The sequence below is a fragment of the Fusarium mangiferae genome, assembly GCF_900044065.1.
Source record: "Fusarium mangiferae strain MRC7560 genome assembly, contig: FMAN_scaffold003, whole genome shotgun sequence".
Lineage (NCBI taxonomy): Eukaryota > Fungi > Ascomycota > Sordariomycetes > Hypocreales > Nectriaceae > Fusarium > Fusarium mangiferae.
Window position 1 is genome coordinate 66,715 of NW_024573923.1, and position 20,828 is coordinate 87,542.

The following is a 20,828-nucleotide window of genomic DNA, read 5'->3' on the forward strand; positions in this document are numbered from 1 at the left end:
GTTCACTTCAAATCAATTCGCCTGCAGCGCAAGACTCAAAACCACCTGCTCCCCGCAGCACTCTTATCCTCGATTCCCTTCAGCATCTCCACCAGCTCTGACTGCTGTCTACGAGTTTATGACCACCGACTGACTGACTGACTTTACTTCAACAGACTTCCTCCTCAAGTCTTTGATATCAGCAGCCTATTTTTCATTGTATTTTGTTTTTACTGTTGGTTCATTGATTGATTCTTGTCTTTGTTGGTTTCTTGTTTCATGTCGCCATCGTCCTCATCCTCATCGCCATCTTCATCATCTCGACGAGCCTCCTAATCCGACGACAACTCTTCACGCTCACGTTCAACGGATCCTCATCTGCTGTATCACTTCACTGTGATACCATCAACCCAACCACCGCCAATTGCCGAACTGTGCCTTTCGTGGAATTCTATCTGCTCTGTTGCTGGAATATTGCCAGAGCATTTGTTTTTCTCGAGTCGTATCAGTTTGCCTGCTTATTTTTTGTTGGGGTGCGCATTGATCAATTTCATCGTGTAAGTAGTGCACTGCACCTTATCGCCCGCCCACTGAAACCACCATCACTGCACTCACTGTACTCCCCCTGTGGATGCACCTGGACCTCAGCACAGCACTGTCCTATTGTTTCGCTCATCGTCTTATTGTCTTCCATCGCAACAATCGTCAAACAATTAAAAACAATCGCCATTCTTCATATTTTACTTTTCGTCAATAGCCTGTGAAAACCTTTTTACTATCGATTGTCTCCCGTCAATCAGCTCTTATCTTTTCCCACGTTTCTTGGTCTAATTATGCATCGCCACAAAAATTCCCTGTTTCTTAACCATGCTAATCAGTGCCTTCCCCATTATTAGACCTGATCTCGATCTCCTTGTGCGCCTGCCTTGATCTTCATCGCATACGCTAAGAGAAAGAGAAAAGAAAAAACCACTTCTCGCTGTAGCGCATCCCGCGCAACTGCCCTTGCATCTCTCTCCATCACGAGAAGAGAGCTTCTCATCTCGAAAACCTCTATTATTTACCTGGGTTACTTCTTTTACTTAATCCTCCACGTGGTGAAGCGAAGTTCCTGGCAAACGGCTTCCACGGAATAACCTCCTCCTCTCCTCCCCCCCTTCTTCTCCCTCTAATCACAACACAACCCACCTTGGGAATGCCTTACACGCCACCCTCACATCGATCTCCCGCTTCGTCAGCCTCCGCGTCGCCCGTAGCGAGTCGGCGGTCGTCACTACAATCGAGTCCGAGACCTAGCCTACCGCGATCTGCTTCATATCTTACAAAGCATCGACGAACACCTTCAGCTTCAGCCCTCAGCGATGGATCAACAGGGACGCTGACACCGCAGGGAACATCGGAGGATCTTAAGAGTATGGGCACAGCTGTGACTTCAAGCGTGAGACAATCACCACCACCCGTCACAGACGAACGCACAATGCCCATGGGTGCCATCATCTCGCCACCTGATTCTGCTTCCTCCGGTAGCGACGACGAGGAGCAAGAACCACAAATCCGAGGTCGAAAGCTTGACAAGGCTCTGCGGGACGCTGTCAGCCAGATCCCCATGCAACGTTCATCATCTCCCCCACGATCACAATTGCAGCATCAAGACAGCACAGAACATCTGCAGCTCCGCCGCAAGGATGGTGTACATCTCAGCTTCAGCACAAGCGCACTGGGCGATCTCGCAAAGGGCCGTAAGATGGGACACGTTCGATCAGCCACTGAGCCAAACGCTGGCATCTCCAAGTCAAATGACAACTCGATATCAGTATCAGAGGAGGAGTCTGACGAGGACCTGCTTAAGAAGCCTCAGATGGTGCGAAAGAAGTCTGGTGAGCTAGTCCGACCTGCCCTCCGTCCTTCTTCCCGAAGACGCCCCTCAAGCATGCCTGGTACCCCCATCTTCTCCAAGGCTGTTCACTTTGATTCACACCTCGAGCACGTCCGACACTTCTTGCAAGTGGACCGACCTCTGGCTGTGAGTGCTGGATCTTCGCCAATTGACAGCTATGAGAGTGATACCGAGTATCCCTTCCCTGGCAATGGCAAGCAGACTGCCCGCACCCCTCCTTTTGAGTGGGAGATCCTCACCACAAACTTCCCTCACGACTCAGCCGCACGTAAGTCGTCGCCCGTTCGATTGGAAAAGGTTTGGCTCTCGGCCGACCAGAAGTCCCTTCTGGGTTCTGTGGCTGTCGCCAACATCGCCTTCTCCAAGGCCGTTACCTGCCGTTTCACTCTGGATTACTGGAAGACCACCTCGGAGGTTGCCGCTGACTACAGCCACGAAATCCGCCCCCGGGAAACGCCGCTGGGTCATGATCGCTTTACCTTTTCCATCAAGCTTGCTGACACGGCCAACCTCGAGTCAAAGACCCTCTTCCTCTGCATCCGCTATACCGTCAACGGACAGGAGTACTGGGACAACAACAGCAGCTCTAACTTCCAGGTCGACTTCCGAAAGAAGTACCTGCCCATGAACGGGAAGAACAACTTCCAGGGCGCTTCCTCCCGACCCGCTAATGGCCTTCCCCGGAGCAGCCGACGCACCAGCAGCGCCAATGTCCCTCGACCTAAGTCTATGCCTGCTGGCTTTGGTGACTTTGGTGATGATGCTAAGCTCAACTTTGACCAGCCCATCCACGAGTATCTTGGCGAGTCTGAGAACAGCACTGGCGGTCTCCGTCTCAAGTCAAAGTCGGCTGGCAACCTTGCTAGCGATAACCTCTCAAAGGATTTCGGCTCGCCTAGCGGACTTGCCTTCTCCAACCGTTATGACTTTGGCGCTTCCTTGAGTGCTGCTGTCCAGGCCGCGAAGGACAAGGAGACCTCTCAGGATAAGGATGGACTTTACATGAAGGCCAATGTCCGGACTCCCAAGCCCGCCCTTACTGTCCCTGAGCCTGCCACCAACGCTAAGAGCCAGTCTACCAACGGAGCTACCTCTCCCAACTCGACCATCTCCAGCTCTTCATACGAAGAGTTGGTCAACAAGTACTGCTTTGTACGTGCCCCCGAAGTTCGCCCTGCTTCACCCATCGCTTCTGGTGCCCGTCGCCCATCCCTGATCCACCAGAAACTCAGCATCAGTCTCCAAGGCCTACGGGATGGCACGGCGACACAGAAGCAAAATGAAAGAGTCGGTTACTAACAGTTGTTCGTGTTGCAGTTTGGATCAAAACAGTCGAGTCCTAACATGAAGGACGGTACACTCAGCGGTGCCCGCTTCGACGGTGCTGCCGGCGGAAATCACCATCGCCGCAGCTACACCACCTCGCTGGGAAGCCCGAACGGAAATGCCCATCACGCCGGACCCGCAGCTCACCATACCCTCCAGCTGCACGGCGCCATGAGCCCTCCTTCGGGTGCTTCGACACCAAAGGATGCGTTCCGTGCCAACAGTACTTCGCCTTCACCGAGACCTTCAGCCACGGCTAGGTCGGCTTCGCCCGCCTTCGTGTCGTTTGATGCTACACCCTCCAACGATTTGTCGTACCATGTCCAGCAACAGATGATGGATAGGTTTCCCTGGTCTGATGGACATGCTGCTACGGCGATCCGAGGATAGAGTCGTACCGGCGACCGTGGAATGAGGTTGGACTGTTGACATCCACCAGCAACACAACATCAAGAGCAACCCAAGATTGCATTACTATCTTGATATCTAATAACCCTTCAACACTTATGGGACAAGACAACATTATGCTTGTCGCCCAACATCACTACTCTACCCCGGCTGTTTGATCCGAAACAGCACATCCTTTTGACATACAGTCACTGGGAATGCTTTCACGGCTGACGGCCACAATTGTTTGGCGTTTACGGTATTGGACTTGTGCTAGCCTGGCATGGCGAGCCGGGCATCCGCATCGGAGTTTGGGAGCCATGTTTAACTGCGAGTTCTGATTTCCTCGTTTGCTCTCGCGGAATATCACCTGCTTGTTTTACTCTTGTTTTTTAATCGGAACTTTCTGGCCATCGTCACCGCTCAACCCCAATGCTTGCATCTCGCCGTTGAACGGACCGAGACATGCTTTAATGCGGGTTTTGCGTGTGATGAGACAGACCATTGTGTTTTATCTTTACGTCTGCGGACAGTTGAGCGAAGCCTGGTTTTACGCGTGTCACGAATGTCTCCGAGGCGTATGCCTAAACGATGACTTGATTGAATGCGAAGACTGTATAATGGCGAATGGACAGGACAATTGGGAACGGATTCAAAAAAGTTTGCCTTCCGATGAATGGAATGCAATGCGAGGGATTGTGCTTGGAAGGGAGGAAAGGAGTTGGGTCAGAACAGATATAAATTATACTATACACTACAAAGCTGCCAGAATGCAATGCAGGTACAGCTCAAGAGAATCATTTGCACCTCTGACTTTTTATCTCATGTTGTGACGTGAATGTTGTGATTGACTCTGATGATGAACGGTGATGAAGTTGGGGTTTTGTGAGAGGATCGTCAGTGGGCTTATTGTTATTGACATCCATGACGAGGTTGAATCTGGCCCATACATAGCGATATCTAATTTTAACTTCTTCCGACATGACGGTAAACTTCAATCGAGTCTCTTTTCGTCCTCCAGACCGAATATCCATTCCTCATTCCGGAGAAATTGTTTGGCGAGCTACCAAGCCACTCACCGTAAGCTCAACAAGGCTCCGTGGTTGGCCAGCTCGCCAACAAACAGTTCCATCCCTTGTTCAGCCTTACAGGCAATGCCCTGGCCGTAAGCAAACACTCCTAAATCAGTATGAAGCAGTGGGCCGCAGAGTAATCAGTGCATTATTGTTCTCTTCCTTCTGGGGTATCGTGAGCGGTGATTGGCCCGGTCGCCAAACATGGTTGTGGTATACTCAATTGAGAGCAGTGATGCAGCGTTTCATGGAGTCTGAGCCTCTTTGATGATGAGGGATTGGCGAGATGAAGCGTTGATCAATGTTCTGGGATTGAGCGATGGGAGGATATAAGACCGTGAGTAGATCGCTGGGAAAGAGGAGGAGTATCATTCATCTCATACATTCTTCTATTTTTGTTGGTACTACCAGTTCGCAATGAGGCTTTCGAAGAGTCTTGGTTTAGCGTTTGTGTCGTTGGTGGCGGCTCAAGAATGGGTGGCTGCGCCAAAGGGTCTAGAAGTCGTGTCGTCCAAATTGTTCAATGGCGCCGAGATTTCGTACAAGAAGGTAAAGCCTCAAGCCTCTCAACGGTGTTAGACGATGGAGTGACTAATAAGTAAACAGACTTCTGTTTGTGAGACTACCGAGGGTGTCAATGCTTACAGCGGCTATGTATCGCTTCCAAAGAGTCTACTGCCTGACTTTCAGCATTGGGATGAGAAGCAGAGAGCTCATCTCTTCTTCTGGTATTTCGGTACGACACCCTACCGAATAATATGTAATGTGATATACTGATAGACTACAGAGGCCCGAAACAACCCATCCACAGCCCCAACATCAATCTACATAGGTGGCGGTCCCGGCTCATCCTCCTTCGACAACACAAACGGCTTCCCCTGCTCCGTAAACGCCGACTCCAACTCAACGACCCTGAATGACATATCATGGAACAAGCACGTCAACATGCTGTACATCGACCAGCCGCTGGGAACTGGCTTCTCGTACGTTGATCTAGTCAATGGGACATTTGATACCCTCACGCAGACATTCACGCCGGTGAAGGGTGTAAAGGTGCCCAAGACGAATGGCACGTTTTTGCAGGCTACTTTTGACTCGGGGGAGTTGGAGACCGTGCCGAAGACGACGATGAGTGGTGCTAGGACGATGTGGGCTTTTGCACAGGTTTGGTTCAATGAGTATGTTTTGCGGGGAGAGTTGTTGATGCATAGCTGATATTGGTTTAGGTTTCCGGAGTGGCAGACCAAGAATGATGAGATATCCCTTTGGACATCATCTGTAAGTCTCCTCACAGTCCTTACTTACCCCCGCTAACATGTTCAGTACGGCGGCTTCTACGGCCCCAACTACTTCTCCTACTTCCAAGACCAAAACACCCTCATCTCCGACTCCAAACCGACCTTTGCAAACGCTACGATTCTTAATCTTGCGACTCTAGGTCTTCAAGAGCCTGGCATTGACGCACGAGCTATGGCGAAGGGGTACGCTGATTATGGCCACCATAATAACTACGGTCTTCAGTTCTTTGACGATAAGACGTACAAGGGTATGCTGGAGAAGATTGAGGAACCGGACACGGGCTGTTATGCATTGACGGATAAGTGTCGCGCTCTCGTGGCGGAGGGCGATCCTGAAAGGTTTGGGAATAACGAGACTGTGAATGAAGCTTGTCTTGCGGCGACGAATCTGTGCTTCTTTGGGATTCAGGGGACTTACCAGGCTACCTCTGATGTATGCCCCCCATCACTATCATTTACTATGGCACATACTGACTTTTACTAGCGATCGCCTTTTGACATCACACACTCCAACATCACGCTCTTCCCAAAGCCTTACATTGAGAACTTCTTCAACCAACCTTGGGTCCAACACGATCTCGGTGTTCCGCTTAACTTTACCACGGGAGTCAACAATATTGGTAAAGTATGGTTGGGACAGACGGGCGATATCATGATTGGGAGTCTTCATGCTGTGGAGAGGGTTATTGAGCGGGGTGTTAACGTTGCGTTGATCTACGCTGACCGCGACTATCGCTGTCCTTGTAAGTTCTCCCAGACTTTGACTACGGGTGATTGCTAATTGTTAAAGGGTACGGTGGCGAAAACATCAGTCTTTCACTTAATTTCCCCTCTGCTTCTGAGTTCCGCTCCGCTGGATACACCCCTATCAAGACGAACTGCTCCTATGCAGCTGGTTTCGTCCGCGAGCACGGCAACGTATCATTCTCACGAATTTTCGAATCTGGACACGGTGTAGCAGGTTACCAGCCCGAGGCATTGTCTGTGATCTTCAACAGAGTCATGTCGCGAAGGGACTTGGCCACTGGGGAGGTTGATCTGAAGAAACATGTGGGGTACAAGACCAAGGGACGTAAGAGTGTAAGGGATGTGAGGAACAAGATTCCTGAGTCGCCGGTGAATACGTGCTTTGTTAGAGATGCGCCGTTGAGCTGTACGGATGAGCAGTTGATGGCGTTGGCGGTGGGTAAGGCCAAGGTGAAGGATTGGGTTGTTGTTGAGCCGAAGGGGAAGAAGCCGAAGGCTATGAAGGTTGATAGGAAGGGACGCTACGTTTGAGTGTAAATTGGACGTTCAATCGATTGGGATAGATATAGATCACTTCACTTCACTTCTATTATTATTGTTATTTTTATAGAGAATTATTGACTTACACTGATTGACTCAACTGCATGAAAGTGGATCACAAGAGCTGACGTCACATGCCAACTCAGCTCTGCCAGCTCAGCTCCCCCCAGTTTCAGGACCCCTCCCTCACTAACGAACTTTCTACCCTCAACCGAAATAACCTTAACCTTAGCTTCCTCCTCCATCTTCACTTCTGTTTCTGTCTTCTTCCAAAATGTCCTCCCGCGGCGTCCCAGAAGTCCTCTTCAAAAAAGTAGACGAATACGTCGACTCCCTCGCGCCCCAGATCCAACCCCGCATCACCTCCGAGCTCGAGACCTTCCAGCAAAAGACCATCGACAGCCTCGAAGATAAAGTCGTCGACGCTTTCCGATCGCTCTTCAACAAAGATAAAGATTCCTCGTCACGAAGTCCGTTCGATCTCAAGGATGATGCGCCGGATACCTACGGTGGACAGAGTCTGCCGTTTGCGGATGAGTTGGCTAAGTTGACGAGGAGCTTTACAAAGATTACTGATGAGGCGGGGGATGATTTACGGGATATTTTCGATATCACGGAGGGGAGAGGAGGTGGACAGAGTGATACACGATCAAGAGGAGGGGAGACGTCGCGGGGTGGAGGTGGTGCCAAAGGGTTCTTGTCTGCTGCTTTTGACGCGGTGCAGGATCATCTTGAGAACAACAACGGCAGGGGAGGAGGTCAAGGCTTTGAACTCGATGGTCTGCTGGGTGTAATCAGCAACACTGTCAAAGACGCCGCACGAAACCCCGAGGAAAAAGCACGCATGATCAGTCCCGAGATCAAAGAACAAGTCGGCGCCAAACTCCGCGAACAACATGCCCCGATCGCAGAGCAGTTTACGCGCATTGCTCTCGACCACATCAAGCGCTGGCTACGAGGAAACACGAGCACCAAGGACCTAGGAGATGGTGTCAAGGGCGAGATTGAAGATCAGGTCAAGGATCTCGTCAAGGGAATTGGAGGTTTGTTTGGGAGTAAAAAGTCTAATGAGGGTTCGGCGAGAGGGTTTGGCGATGGAGATCGTGATGGCGAACGCGCTGATGGCGAGAGCGGTGGCTTTTCAAAAGTCATAAGCGACAAGCTCAGCACAGGTATTGCCAGAGTCCACAGAGAAGTCCGTCTCGAGTTCCGCAAGATTCTCGGCGGTATCGAAAAGCAGCTCTTCGAATTACTACCCGATCAGTTCCAGCGTCCTCTCGAGAAGATCCTCGGCGGTAACCCCTTCGATACACAGCTCGACCGCGACGCGGGACCAGGTCACTCAGCGGATAGAGGGTTTGGGGATGATATCAAGGCGAAGCTGGTGAACAAGATTAGAGGGCTGGTGAGGAAGGTCCAGGAGACGCTGAGGGAGAGTATCCTTGGGGTTGTTAATGGTGGACATAGGAAGTTTGAGAGGCAGAGCTGGATGTTTGTGCAGAACATGGTGGAGATGAAGGTGCAGAAGTATCTGCCCAAGGTTAAGATCTCGGTGCCGGATGATATTGGGAATGAAGGTGTTAGTGTTGGTGCGCCGGCTCAAGCGAATCTTGGTGGTTCGAATGCGCCTGTTCCGGCTTCACAGGGAGGGCAGGGAGGACAGGGAGGATATTCGTCGGGGCAAGGAGGATACTCGTCGGGTCAGGGAGGTTATGATCGGCCATCGGAACAACATGGAGGGGGATATCAGCAGCCGTATAATCCTCCTTCGCAGTTTGGGGATAATCGACCTGATCACCAGCAGAGCCAGGACTACAGACCGCAGCAGAGTCACGATTACAGACCTCCTCAGGGACAAGACTACAGGCCTTCTCAAGGGCAGGACTATAGACCCCAGCAGAGTCAAGACTACAGACCTCAAGGCCACGACGAGTATCGACCTCAAGGGCAACAGGGCGATTACCGACCACAGCACCAGTCCCAGCAGGATTACAGACCTCAACACCAGGACAACTACCGACCCCAGGACGAGTATCGACCTCAGCAACAGCAGTCGCATCAAGAGTACCGCCCAGATCAGTACCCTCCGCCACCACAGCAGCAGTCAAGTCACTCGGGGGGATACCAGCAAAACGAGGGTTATCAGAATCAGGGTTACCAGCAATCTCAAGGCTACCAACAGAACCAAGGATACGGACAAGGCCAGGACTACGGTAGCAACCCTCGCTACTAAGAGCGCACGCCAACCACGACCACATGAACATTTGCAGATAAGCGATGCATTGCGAACTTATGCACAAAACGTCAGATACAACAAGCAGCGCAGGGGTGCATCTACGCCGATGGCTTGGGCGACGCTAAGTACATAGATTGATGAATGAAACGGCCATTTCCATGATCTGATCCCGTCCCCTGTTCTTTGAATTGACTTATCAAAATGCCGAACATTCCGTCTCCCCTCCCGCTGACAGATAACGCTCTAGAACGCCTCCTTACTACCGAGACCCTGGATTTGCCCCCACAGATCCTGAGTTCCATGCCTACCGCCATCTACGGAGTACACTAAACCATCATATCATGAAAACACCATGGCACAAAAACCCCCGTCAATCCCACCATGTGAGACTTTCTATTCTACGACGTGCAGAACATACACCCAGGACCCTGCATCACGAAGATCTCAGCCACTCGTCCTTTTTTACTTGGGATTTTGTGATATCACATGACATCCCGGTATGCTTGGCACGGTGGTCTGATTGTGTTTTTACGTAGGAGAAAACTTTGGGAGCTGCGAGTGATATGATATGATGCTTCCACGTGCCTGGGCTTTCGTCACAACGGCATGACTTTGACGACCGAGGTTTCGTTCTAGCGCTGGGATTTGCCAGTGGCTTCGTTCGTGATAGCTGCACACCCAGAGCAAAGCGCGGTCGAAGTCCGAGATGTGCATGGCATTCTGGAACACGGGTATTGCGCGATAGCTTCAAGGGTTCTTGATTTCAGGGTCCTGGGAGTGTAGTGGCATCCTTGTGTGCGGTTCCGGGGGGTGTAAGGGACCTTTGAAAGGGACATTGGGAGAGGGAAGAGAGAACTTGAGCTGGAAAACTCACGATCTGATCATGATGGTGTTTTTGAAGAGATCCGCGGATGCCGCGAGAGTTTGATGATGGGAGACGTCATGGGAATATGTCATGGGAAGTACGAGCCGAGACTTTCTACTATGATATGAGATCTGGGTAAGCGAGCGAAGTATCGCGGGGATGTCTTGGCCCCTTGATGGAAGAGGCTCTGCGCCTGAGAACTTCGTCGCTAACTAGAGATAGTGGCAACAAGCTCGCAATCTGCACAGGAAGCTTTACTCAGCTCCTTGGAATGATAGGAACGTCCAGGTAAAGAGTTGGTCCTTCAGTTGCTGGTAGTGAGCGTTGTCTGAGACGCATCTGATTCTTCTCCTTGACTGAGCTCTTTGTCAAGCCATAAGTTGCTCTACACGAGCTTGTTAGTCTTATCTATTGTTCCCATATCCAAGCGTATCCTTAATGTATTGCGAGCTGTCTTCATTGCAAGTCCCCTTGAAGGAGCTGCCTCATACTACACCAGCTTCTATGCTTTGAGACGAGCCTGACTTCTTCAAAGCCATTACCTTCTCATCCCTAAACGCAATGCAAAGAAGCCTCCTTTGATAAACACGCTCTTTTATTAACATTACTTAAATATCCTCCTCTATGCCTCGTCACCTCTCAACCCACAACCCTCCATTCCCATAAACCTGATCCCTCAAAACCCCAGCCTCACTCCTAACTCCAACCCAATGCTTCGGTATCCTATCCATCTGACTCTGCACCATCCCCGTCGCATCCCCCAAACGTTCCTTAAACCCCTTCTCGCTCTTCACAGCCCTGACCGCCGACACAGAAACTTCAGGACCCCAGTTCTCCCGCCCCAGACTCGCTGTCGTGGTCATCACATCGCGCGTGTGCTCTTCTAGAAATGCTTCGTTGCTGAGATTAGGGGAGGACGGGTGCAAGTGCCCCATTAGCATGACTTTCATGCGCAGGTCGAAGAAGAGTGTGTCGGAGAAGTCGTGCAGGATGTGCACTGTTACTTTGTTACGAAGAACGACGCCCGGGGGAGCGTTGCGGAGGGGTGCGATGGTGACGATTGCTTCGTGCCAGTCATCGTCGAAATCTTCGCTTTCTTTGGGTGGCAGGACGCGCGCCCACGCTGCAAAGACGCCGCCCATTCGCATCTTGACCTCATCACCAACCTCGCTCAAATTCGCCGTCGGTACACCCAACTCACGAGTAGATATCCCTGTCCCGCGGACGACTTTACCCGCAAACTTGAAAGGAAACGGCGCTTCTGGCCCCTCGTCACTCCCAAGTATCGTCAACGGCTCCATCGCCTCTCCCGATATCAACGGATCATACCGTCCCACTTTGCCATTCTTCCAACTCTCACTGACCGCATTCCCAATGCCACTCCCGTGATACGCTTTCGTAGCGACTTTCTTGATAGTAGCGTTCGCAGGCGTGAGTCTCTTGGCCCCCTGTTCGACGACGGCACCTGCGACGCCGGTGTACTTCTTTGCTACCTGTGAACCAATCGTGCTAGCGACCTTGATGCCCATCTCCAAAGGCATGGTGCTTAGACTTGAACCGCGAACGGTGCTTACGTCGGTTGATGTGCTGGCGATGCGGAATACGGGACTGCCGCAGAGGACTTTCTTCCCGTCAGCGTTGGAGCAGAGAACGAGGCGGAAGTAACCATCTGTTGCTGCAGCGGGGATACGAATGATATGTGTTTCTCTCGGGAGGTGTTTCTTCATACGCCCAGAGGCTTTCTTGACGAACCGCTTGAAATCGCGCTGTATACCACGTTCTTCTGCCTCAGCGATATGCTCCACGCCTGTTTTTGTCGCGGGTGTAACGTCGATCCAAGTCCCTGTCGTTCCCATCATTGCTTTGAGCGTCATTCCCATGTTTCCTGAATACCCCTTCTGCTGCAACCACACAGTCCTTGTAGGCGGAAGAGGTTCATCTGAGAGGATGGTGATGGGTACTGAAGTCGCTGGACCTCTGTACCAGATTAGAGCGTGAGAATGCCGAATGATGCTGAAATGCTTGTTTGACTCTGCGGGGTGACTTATAAGACCACCAGCGAAATACTGCGCTTCTCCAAGCGCAGCTTTCCATTTCGACGAATCCTTCGGCTTATCTTCTTGAGCGTCCAACCTCGCCGATAAGGCAGATGAGCTCTTGACTCTTCTAATCTCATTTGACGGCGCAGGACTCAGAGGCGCAGGTGATAATGAGGTGGGACTTGGGATCTCATCAACCACAAAATCAACCTGGTAATTCCCCCTCGGGTCCAGAAACCCCGACTGCTGCGGTGCATGAGCGCCCGTGAGATTCGTCGCCGAGCGGACCGGGCGCAGAGGCCGCGGAGGCGGTGCTAGGCCGGCGCCGAACTCGGGGCGGTAGGCACTGTATTCCGGGGGCGGGGACGGAGTTGGCGGTGCGACGGGGGCTGGCCGCGTGTAGTAATTTGGGTCAGACCATTTCTCTGCGTCTGGAGTTGGAGGGAAATACGGATTCATTTTGGTCACTGAGAGTAGAGCAGAGTATCAAGGAGGGATTTTTGGTTTGAGGTTCAAAAGGGAGAGAGAGGTATGTAAAAGATGAGAGCATACGTGTTGGGTGGCCAAGAAATTGCACCGTGTGGATGGTCAGGGGTTTAGATTGCACACAGTATTCAGACAAAGAGTGTTTCTACGAGTGTTTCGACGTCAAAACCAGGATAAAAGATTAAATATCGATAAAATCGCGGGGATGATATTTATAGAAATGATTTATTGTCTAATGATCATCTCTTAAATAAGCTTATTATTGTGTTGGGGCTCGCTTCACTCTAACTTCTAGAAACAAGGGCCTCCATCTCAGCAGCTTCCCTTGGCACATCAGTCAGGTTCTCAGAGCCAGTCTTGGTGATGAGGATGTTATCCTCGATGCTATCAAATACCGGTTAGCAAATTGCTTCGATAGCGCGACGGTGGCCACCAGAGCCACAACTTACCGAACTCCACCGACATCCCAGTACTTGTCCAGAACGTCCTTGTCGATGAATTTGCTGTGCACGGGGTCCTCGAGGTAAGGATCAATAATAAACTTGCAGAAGTAAATCTAGAAATGTCAGCACCCTGTGAAATATGCTGTGAATGTCACTTACACCAGGCTCGACAGTGACAACACTGCCGCTGGGAAGAGTGCCCCGCACACGTAGGTAGCGGAACAGCTTATCCTTGTCGCCAAAGTTGGGGTTGCCGCCGGTATCGTGGGTGTCCATGCCAAGATAGTGACCCAGACCGTGAGGGAGGAAAGCAGCGCTCGTGCGAGCCTTGAGGATCTCATCCTTGTCACCCTTGAGAATGCCAGCTTCGAGGAGGCCGTCGATGGCGATCTTGTGGGCAAGCAGGTGAACATCGTCCCAGACAACACCCTCCTTGAGGACTGAAATACACTCCTTTTGCATCTTGAGGACCGTCTCGTAGATGTGACGAGACTCCTTGGTGAACTTGCCCGAGAGAGGGAATGTTCGTGTCTAAACGGTCAGCCCAATCCGACCCAGGATCTTATGTACTCACAATATCAGCAGCGTAGTTGTTCCACTCGCCGCCAGCATCCAGCAACAGGTTGAGCTTGCCTTCCAGAGGCGCATTGTTTGGGACGTAGTGCAGCGTAGCAGCAGCTCTTCCAGCAGCAGCAATAGGGTCATACGACATCTTCTTAATACCATAAGAATAGCATCTCTCCTTGAACGCCGCCTCAAACTCCTGCTCATTCTTGGCAGTCTTGGCCCTCGCAAACGCAGCGCGATGTCCAATGCCAGAGATATAGTTCGCCTTTCGAATCATAGCGATCTCGAACTCGTCCTTGACCACTCGCGAGGTCTCGATAGCGGTCTTCAACACATTGAAGTTCTTGTTGTCGAAGCCGATGAAGGAAACGTGGTCGGAGACTTGGTTCGCGATGGCAAAGGCTGAGGACTTGGGATTCTCGGATCCGAGGTGTGCGAGGGTAGCGTTGAGTTCGGTGGTGAGCTTGACTTCGTCGACGTCGTATTGCGCGAGGGCCTCATCGATGCTGACGGGGAGACCGGACCAGATGACATCGTCAGGGTTGATGGGAGGGATGAAGAGTGTGGATTTCGCGGATTGGATGTCGTAGACGAAAGCGCAGTCGGGGAGGTTGCACCCGGTGAGGTAGTAGAAGTATCGGCGCTGACTGGATGATCAAAAGATTAGATGATGCTTTGTAGATAAGGCAGGATACGCACCGGAAGGGCTCGGGCTCGTCGCTATCTTCCATCATTCGAGTGACTTGACTCTCAAGGTATAGAATGCCATTGGCATCTGGTACATCCTTTCGGATGAGGTCCACGACTCGTTTGGCATGGTCTTTGCCTGGGTATTTGCCCTTGAGGACAGCCTCGTAGTCTTCAGCGACCATGGTGATAGTTCTAGCGTGGGGTATTTGCAATACGAAACGCGGTCGCGTGGATGATATCGTATTCAGACGTCGCACTTCCGTGTACAGGCTTCGTCTAGCTGACCTTGAAGTCCTTGTAGAAAGGGTTCGCGTTGTTGCTTGAATAGAACAAGAACAAAGATGGAGGGGAGATTTGAACAACCCCGCTATGGACCTCGGATTCTTGGTCATGACGGAAGTGCAGTTCACAAATTAGGTAGCTCCAGTGGCTGCATTCACTAATCGCCTGCCCGTTACGGGGTCTCCAGTGTGGGGTCACGGCTGACAACGGCTTCTGCAGGTAAAACAAAACTGGATAATGAGCTTATGGAGATTTGAGATGGGAATTTGACGGATGAATTAATTGTCCGTTTGAAATATAACGAAATGTATTAGGTGCAAGGTAGACTATGTACAATATAGATATTGAAAGAATAATACGCGAAAGAAGGTGAAGCGGCATCAAGCCAACTCTGAAAGAAACTCAAGAATAGCATCGTAAGTGACAGGGTGCGAGTACCCAAAGTTCAATCCGTGACCTGCACCTGGCACAACAGTTGTGTTGAATCGCGAGGCCTGTGTAAAGAACTTCCTCGAGATGTCGAGTAACGAGGGCAGCTTCTCGTCTACGCTGATAGTAGAGTAGCAGTTGTCACCGCAAAAAGGAACGTCGCGTGCTGCTACTATTAGCATCTGTTATTCCATTTATACAGGGAGGGGTCTCAACTTACAGCCAGTCACGATCTGGACAGGGCCAGTGTATGTGTTATTCTTTCCCGCTGGTGCTCCCAAAGTAAGAACTTCGCCAGGTGAAACAGGCTGGCCCTTCTCATATGCCACTTCCAGCATCTTGGGGTCGAAATCACCCTCTGCAAAGAAGTTGATCTGAATGCCTACTGTAGACGACACAGCCATGTAGCCAGCGGGATATTTATCGGCGAGAGGTGTGGCAGTAATAGGAACAAAGTTGCTTCCAACTCCGAATAGCGACAGATAAGCAGTAGCTTGCGAAAAGCCCGTCAAGACAATAGCATCAGTGAGTTCAGGGCTCTCATTCGCAAGCGCATATGTAATAACTGAGCCAAACGAGTGTCCCAAGTGAACGACCTTGGAATACTTGCATCCTACTCCAAGAGATCCTTCGCGGGCTTTGGTAGTGAGGGCCTTGAGAGCTGCAATCTCGAGAAAGACTTGAATCTCGTTCAATGGATCACCCTTAGAAGAAGCACCAACTCCAAGACGGTCCCAGGTAAGAGTCGAGTAGCCATGCTCATCGACTGCGCGCGCAACATAGCTGTAGTTGTAGTTGTTGTAAGGAAAGTCCCAGTAACTTCTATCAAAGCCAATGCCGTGCGTCATGATCTGAAGTTCCTCTCCAGGACCGGCATCGGGTTCGCAGTATGTAGCGGCGAGTTCATAGTCACCCGAGACAGTAGTAAACTAACCCCGTAAGCTTGTATCGAACTATCGAGTGAGTGTGTTACTTACACCCTTCTGCACCTGTTCAGGATATGAAGGCGCACCCTGACGTGCGAGATTGATGGCAAGGCTCGTAACGTCAATGCCCGTCAACGGCGCCTCAATGGTGAAAACAGCATTTTGAGAAGTGAGTGACACAGGGACTGTGATGTTTGTGCACTTTCGCGCCGAGGCAGCGGCGATGAGGGTGAAGAGGGCCAAAGACTTGATCATGATGACGACTGTCTAAGAAGGCAACTGTTTTGGTGTGAGACTAGGCACCTTAAGTAAAGATAGAGAGATAATCTAAAGCCTCGGAAGTGATGATCTTTATATGAAGAGGATATGCATGTCTTAATTACAAATTTCTCCTTCATCCGCTGACCGGTCCTGCAGAGCTTAGCTGCATATACTAATTTGTGTTTCTTCTTGCATATACATTTACATTACATCCTTGTAGATATCATCTTCGATCTTACTCCACATGCGAGAAGAGGTCCGACCATGATCGGTGAATGCAACCTAATGCCTCCTGAACAAACTTCCACTTACATTGAGAGTTTAGGTTCGGCACAGAGGAATAGCAGAATGTTTATTATGCTACAGTACGGAGCAGCTCGGCACTCACTCGATGCACTAGCGGAGAATTTTAATTCTATACCCACGGACGCTATGTAACGGGTCGTCTATTGAGATCTTCACTCGGTAGAAACGAACTATCCGCTGTATCCATCTTGGCAAAAGCACATGTGTTCAACCACGGCCAATCGGTCCAAGTTCGTAATACTCGGTGTAAGTGAGTAATCCATCCCCCCCTTGCAGAGCCTCTTGACGTGATAGATGCAGTGTCATGTCATCGGGGACCATTTGTTGATGGTAAACCTTGCAACAAACTCAATTGACCCTCAGACTTCTTTTCAACTTATGTCCGCTTGCAGAAATGACGAATAGCTTACCAAGACTAGCAGATCTTGGTGGCCAATGTAGCGGAGAGGTGAAGTCATGCCGAACGGCTCCATCCCTTGCATTGTGATAGTCAGAAGTCTCAACTGAGACAGACACACCGACCGGTACGGGGGCTTTTTGTTCTAGCGGCGAATAGAAGAGCATGATAAAACGGGTTCAGGCGTCTTTTTTTTAATTGCTCTATGACGGGGCAGGGTCTGAGTCGAGAACATGTATGTCTTGAGTATTGTCTCGTACAATAGCCCAAACGGAATATGACAAAAAGACGACAAGTGACCAATAGCAATAGGGCGGGCCAGCTGCATTAGCGCATAAGCAGATTGACAAATAACAAGCATGGATCTATTTGAAATACATCTTACATCTCACAGCTCATCCTTCTCATCCAACTCATGCTGCAATTGCATCGCCATCCCAACAGCTGCAAAACCGCCCATATGCATCGCCTGCAAAACACTCCTCATGACCGTCGCAGCATCGCCAAATGCAAAACAGCCTTTCACACTAGTCTCGTTCATCGGCACACTAACCTTAATCTCACCCGTTACCGTCTTCTCCAGTCCCATCTGTTCCGCAAACGGTGCTGCTTGTGCAACATTAGGATGACTACGAAGCCTTCGGTCTTGGAGGAGCCGTCGTCAAAGGTGATTTTAACAGCAGGATCACTCTTAATGAGAGCGAAGGATGTGATTTTTCGGGTGTCGTAGTGCACTTTACTGCTGTGCACTTTTGTCTTTATGGTTGAAGGGAGAGAGGTATCGCCGTTGGTGTAGATTATTACGGACTGGGAGAGGCGCTTGGCCATTGGAGTTACGTGAGCAAGCATGTCGGCGCTGGAGACCATGCCGCCTGCAAAGACGCCTACACTCTCTGCTCCTCGCTCCTCAAAGCCATGGCAGTAAAGGCAGTGAAAACTTCAAAATTAGCAAGGTACGCTTCACCCTGAAAGAGTGTACTTACATTCCCTTTCCCCAGCACTCAGCATAACCCTTGGGCTGCTCCTCCACAAGATCCCTCACCCCAGTGCCTAAGCCGAGTTTCTTTCCCTGATAGACATTGCCATCTTGATCAACTGCTTCAAACACACCAGTGTCTGTTTTACGCACGGTTGTGATGGTTGTGGACTTGAACTCAATGCTTTCGTACCGCTTCTCAAGATCTTCACGAGCTTTGTTCCGGAAAACAGAGGGCTCAACGTGATCGAAGCCGAGGACGTTATGCATGTGTTTTGTAGGTGCGTTGCGATACACGCCTGAGTCGAGGATGAGCGCTGTGTAGACTTGGCGAGCCAGGGCGGATGCCATAGCAAGACCACCTGGGCCGCCGCCGATGATGAGGACATCGTAGAGCTTGGAAGACATTGTGGTTATATGAGAAGTGAGAGAGGTTCAGAAGTAAGTTGTGTTTGCTATAGGATACGATATGGTTGCTCTTTGGCTTATATACAACCGGCGGAGAGATCTTGAATATCTCCGGTCGGAGACTTTGATGATGGGGCGGAACCATCTAGAGGTTGGATGAGAAAGGTGCCGCTGACTTGATGCACGAAATCTCCATCTGTACTAAGGCTATTGTCATTAAAGATCATTCTTCGTGGCTCAACGTCATCGGTTGTGTCGCCAATGGATGACACCCAAGAGTGTGAGGGCGAAGAGTTAGTGTCAACGTCAGCTCAGGCATGCGTAGGTACGACAAGATACTTGCCATCAATCTCTTCGAAGCATTCTATTTTTAAGGACTTATTGATGGTAAATTCAACTGGATGAGGGACTTTTGGGGGGCCATTGTTATTGATGTCGGTGATGTTGGTAATGGACTTGTACGTATGAGCCGACTAGCCGTGTATACGGATGAGCGGCATGCACTGAACGAACAACTACAATAAAAATAGTCGCAATCGCAATCATAACCACATTTTTTGTCTACAGTGGTTCTACTATACTACAAGATAGGCTTGATGTCATGCTCAAGAACGAAGAAGGAATACAGGTAGCAGAGATCGCACACAGCGAACAACTTCTCAGTCACAATCATGGTAGGCTGCCATATCATCTCACGACATCGCATCATCGATCATCACAGAAAACGCATGTATCGATCAAAAGTTTGAGGGTATAGTACAAGTCCAGATCAAGTCTGAACCATCAATTGCGCTATATAAATAACAATATCCAAGTCCCGTAGGACCAATCCAAAACAAAAACACTCGCTTCGACTATGCAAGCAGGTCGCTACCCGTAAGTAACTCCATCGCGATGCTCAAGCATTTCTGCGAGCACCAGCGCCTCACCCCAGTCCAGAGACATCCCAAGCAGCGCTAAGTATAATGAGGACCAGTCCGACGATGAGGCTCTCCCATCGCTATACATTGCTCAGAACCACAAATCTGCAGTTTGCGTATTCCGAGTTCGGACCTGCTACGAGTCGTCACCTAGCACCACCCACGTCTCCGAACCAGGCGTAGCTGCACTATCTAGAAATTCCCGCTGAGAGGGTAAATCATCGAGTTCACTGTCTGAAACACAGTCATAATCTGAGATCAAGTCGGGAGGTTGAGAGGTATCCACGTCGAAGGAGGGGTTTGAACCGTCGAGTTCGTATATCACGCGCAGGGGAGCGAATGTGCGTGATGGCGTGGCAGAGGGGGCTGTGTCGTCGGAGGAGAGGATCTGGGCGATGGCTTGGGAGCCGCCGAGGTCTGTGAAGGAGAGATCAAGATGCAGCGGCTGGTTGAAGCTGAAGCTCTGAGCGCGCTTCTTGCGGGACTGCTTGGCTGGGCGGATGGAGTAGGTAGGCTCCTCGTGCTTGATACTGTCAAGGCTGAAGCCCTCGCCCCTAACCTGCTCGTCGTCGTACAGCAGGCCCATGCGATACAGCTCAGCGATTTCATCATCCTCCGTCATGGGCATCTTTCGTCCAAGGTACACATTCCCCCTCGCAGTCGAAGCATCACGGAATGCCTCCTCCCTCTCAAGCGTAGGCCTCCTCACGAGTCGAAAGCGGTCGACAGGCAGAGAGATCCTGCTGTTAGCAAGATCTCTCCCCTCGACCTCATCGGAAGAACCACCAAGACTGGAGTGGTCATGTTTCCGGGCGATGCGGTTCCGATGGACGTGTGTCCATCGTGGATTCGCGCGCTGCAAATTCCCCGTCGAGATCTCGTAATGTAGAATCTTTTCGAGCTGGGGACGGCGCGCGCCTCCGTTTGTGTTTGTGCTATCCTGTTGTCCACAGCGCAGACAGTGCGTCTCTCCGAAACTTGAAGTCGTGCAGGGAAACCCGGTCTCGCGGCACAGGTTGGCGCCTTTGTGTTGGGACTGGCGCTTTGCTGTGGCGCGGACGAAGTGGTTTCGACTTGTGTGAGCGCGTGTCTTTATTGTGCTGGGAGGATTGATAGGAAAGTGCTTTGCAGCTGGAAGATCCCCAGTGCTGTTGAGTAGGACGTCCATGATGGATGTTCTGGGGGGCGTATTATAAGTAGGTTAGATGAACAAGGGTTTGTACAAGTGAAGGATACTATGTTGTGAGTAAAGATGTTATGTTGTCAAGAAAGGCGCAAAGTTGCGTGCTTGAACGCTAAAGGGCGCGAGATTAGGGAATATGAAAGAGGTATCTGGAAGAGTCGAAGGCT

General features: G+C 50.7%; 8 protein-coding genes across 8 annotated transcripts; 3 read left to right on the plus strand and 5 right to left on the minus strand.

Moving 5' to 3' along the window:
- Window positions 1–1,174: 1,174 nt before the first annotated feature.
- On the plus strand, window positions 1,175–3,592 carry FMAN_05076 (uncharacterized protein; the record flags this gene model as incomplete). The annotated part of the gene is made up of 2 exons (XM_041828138.1): window positions 1,175–3,028; window positions 3,194–3,592. The coding sequence occupies 2 exons, from the start codon at window positions 1,175–1,177 to the stop codon at window positions 3,590–3,592; spliced, it is 2,253 nt and encodes a 750-aa protein (XP_041679031.1).
- A 1,487-nt stretch (window positions 3,593–5,079) lies between these two features.
- FMAN_05075 (uncharacterized protein) lies at window positions 5,080–7,238 on the plus strand (the record flags this gene model as incomplete). The annotated part of the gene is made up of 7 exons (XM_041828139.1): window positions 5,080–5,211; window positions 5,269–5,398; window positions 5,450–5,840; window positions 5,889–5,940; window positions 5,986–6,393; window positions 6,445–6,703; window positions 6,751–7,238. The coding sequence occupies 7 exons, from the start codon at window positions 5,080–5,082 to the stop codon at window positions 7,236–7,238; spliced, it is 1,860 nt and encodes a 619-aa protein (XP_041679032.1).
- A 283-nt stretch (window positions 7,239–7,521) lies between these two features.
- FMAN_05074 (uncharacterized protein) lies at window positions 7,522–9,480 on the plus strand (the record flags this gene model as incomplete). The annotated part of the gene is made up of 1 exon (XM_041828140.1): window positions 7,522–9,480. One exon carries the CDS (start codon window positions 7,522–7,524, stop codon window positions 9,478–9,480), a length of 1,959 nt encoding a protein of 652 aa, XP_041679033.1.
- Window positions 9,481–10,980: 1,500 nt separating this feature from the next.
- Window positions 10,981–12,846, minus strand: FMAN_05073 (uncharacterized protein; the record flags this gene model as incomplete). Its single annotated transcript, XM_041828141.1, has 1 exon — window positions 10,981–12,846. One exon carries the CDS (start codon window positions 12,844–12,846, stop codon window positions 10,981–10,983), a length of 1,866 nt encoding a protein of 621 aa, XP_041679034.1.
- Window positions 12,847–13,157: 311 nt separating this feature from the next.
- FMAN_05072 (putative prolidase (Xaa-Pro dipeptidase)) lies at window positions 13,158–14,755 on the minus strand (the record flags this gene model as incomplete). Its single annotated transcript, XM_041828143.1, has 5 exons — window positions 13,158–13,257; window positions 13,323–13,429; window positions 13,476–13,847; window positions 13,891–14,530; window positions 14,583–14,755. The coding sequence occupies 5 exons, from the start codon at window positions 14,753–14,755 to the stop codon at window positions 13,158–13,160; spliced, it is 1,392 nt and encodes a 463-aa protein (XP_041679035.1).
- Window positions 14,756–15,235: 480 nt separating this feature from the next.
- Window positions 15,236–16,465, minus strand: FMAN_05071 (uncharacterized protein; the record flags this gene model as incomplete). The annotated part of the gene is made up of 3 exons (XM_041828144.1): window positions 15,236–15,450; window positions 15,505–16,213; window positions 16,262–16,465. The coding sequence occupies 3 exons, from the start codon at window positions 16,463–16,465 to the stop codon at window positions 15,236–15,238; spliced, it is 1,128 nt and encodes a 375-aa protein (XP_041679036.1).
- Window positions 16,466–17,741: 1,276 nt separating this feature from the next.
- FMAN_16063 (uncharacterized protein) lies at window positions 17,742–18,558 on the minus strand (the record flags this gene model as incomplete). The annotated part of the gene is made up of 2 exons (XM_041828145.1): window positions 17,742–18,111; window positions 18,158–18,558. 2 exons carry the CDS (start codon window positions 18,556–18,558, stop codon window positions 17,742–17,744), a joined length of 771 nt encoding a protein of 256 aa, XP_041679037.1.
- Window positions 18,559–19,614: 1,056 nt separating this feature from the next.
- Window positions 19,615–20,646, minus strand: FMAN_05070 (uncharacterized protein; the record flags this gene model as incomplete). The annotated part of the gene is made up of 1 exon (XM_041828146.1): window positions 19,615–20,646. One exon carries the CDS (start codon window positions 20,644–20,646, stop codon window positions 19,615–19,617), a length of 1,032 nt encoding a protein of 343 aa, XP_041679038.1.
- Between the last annotated feature and the right edge of the window lie 182 nt (window positions 20,647–20,828).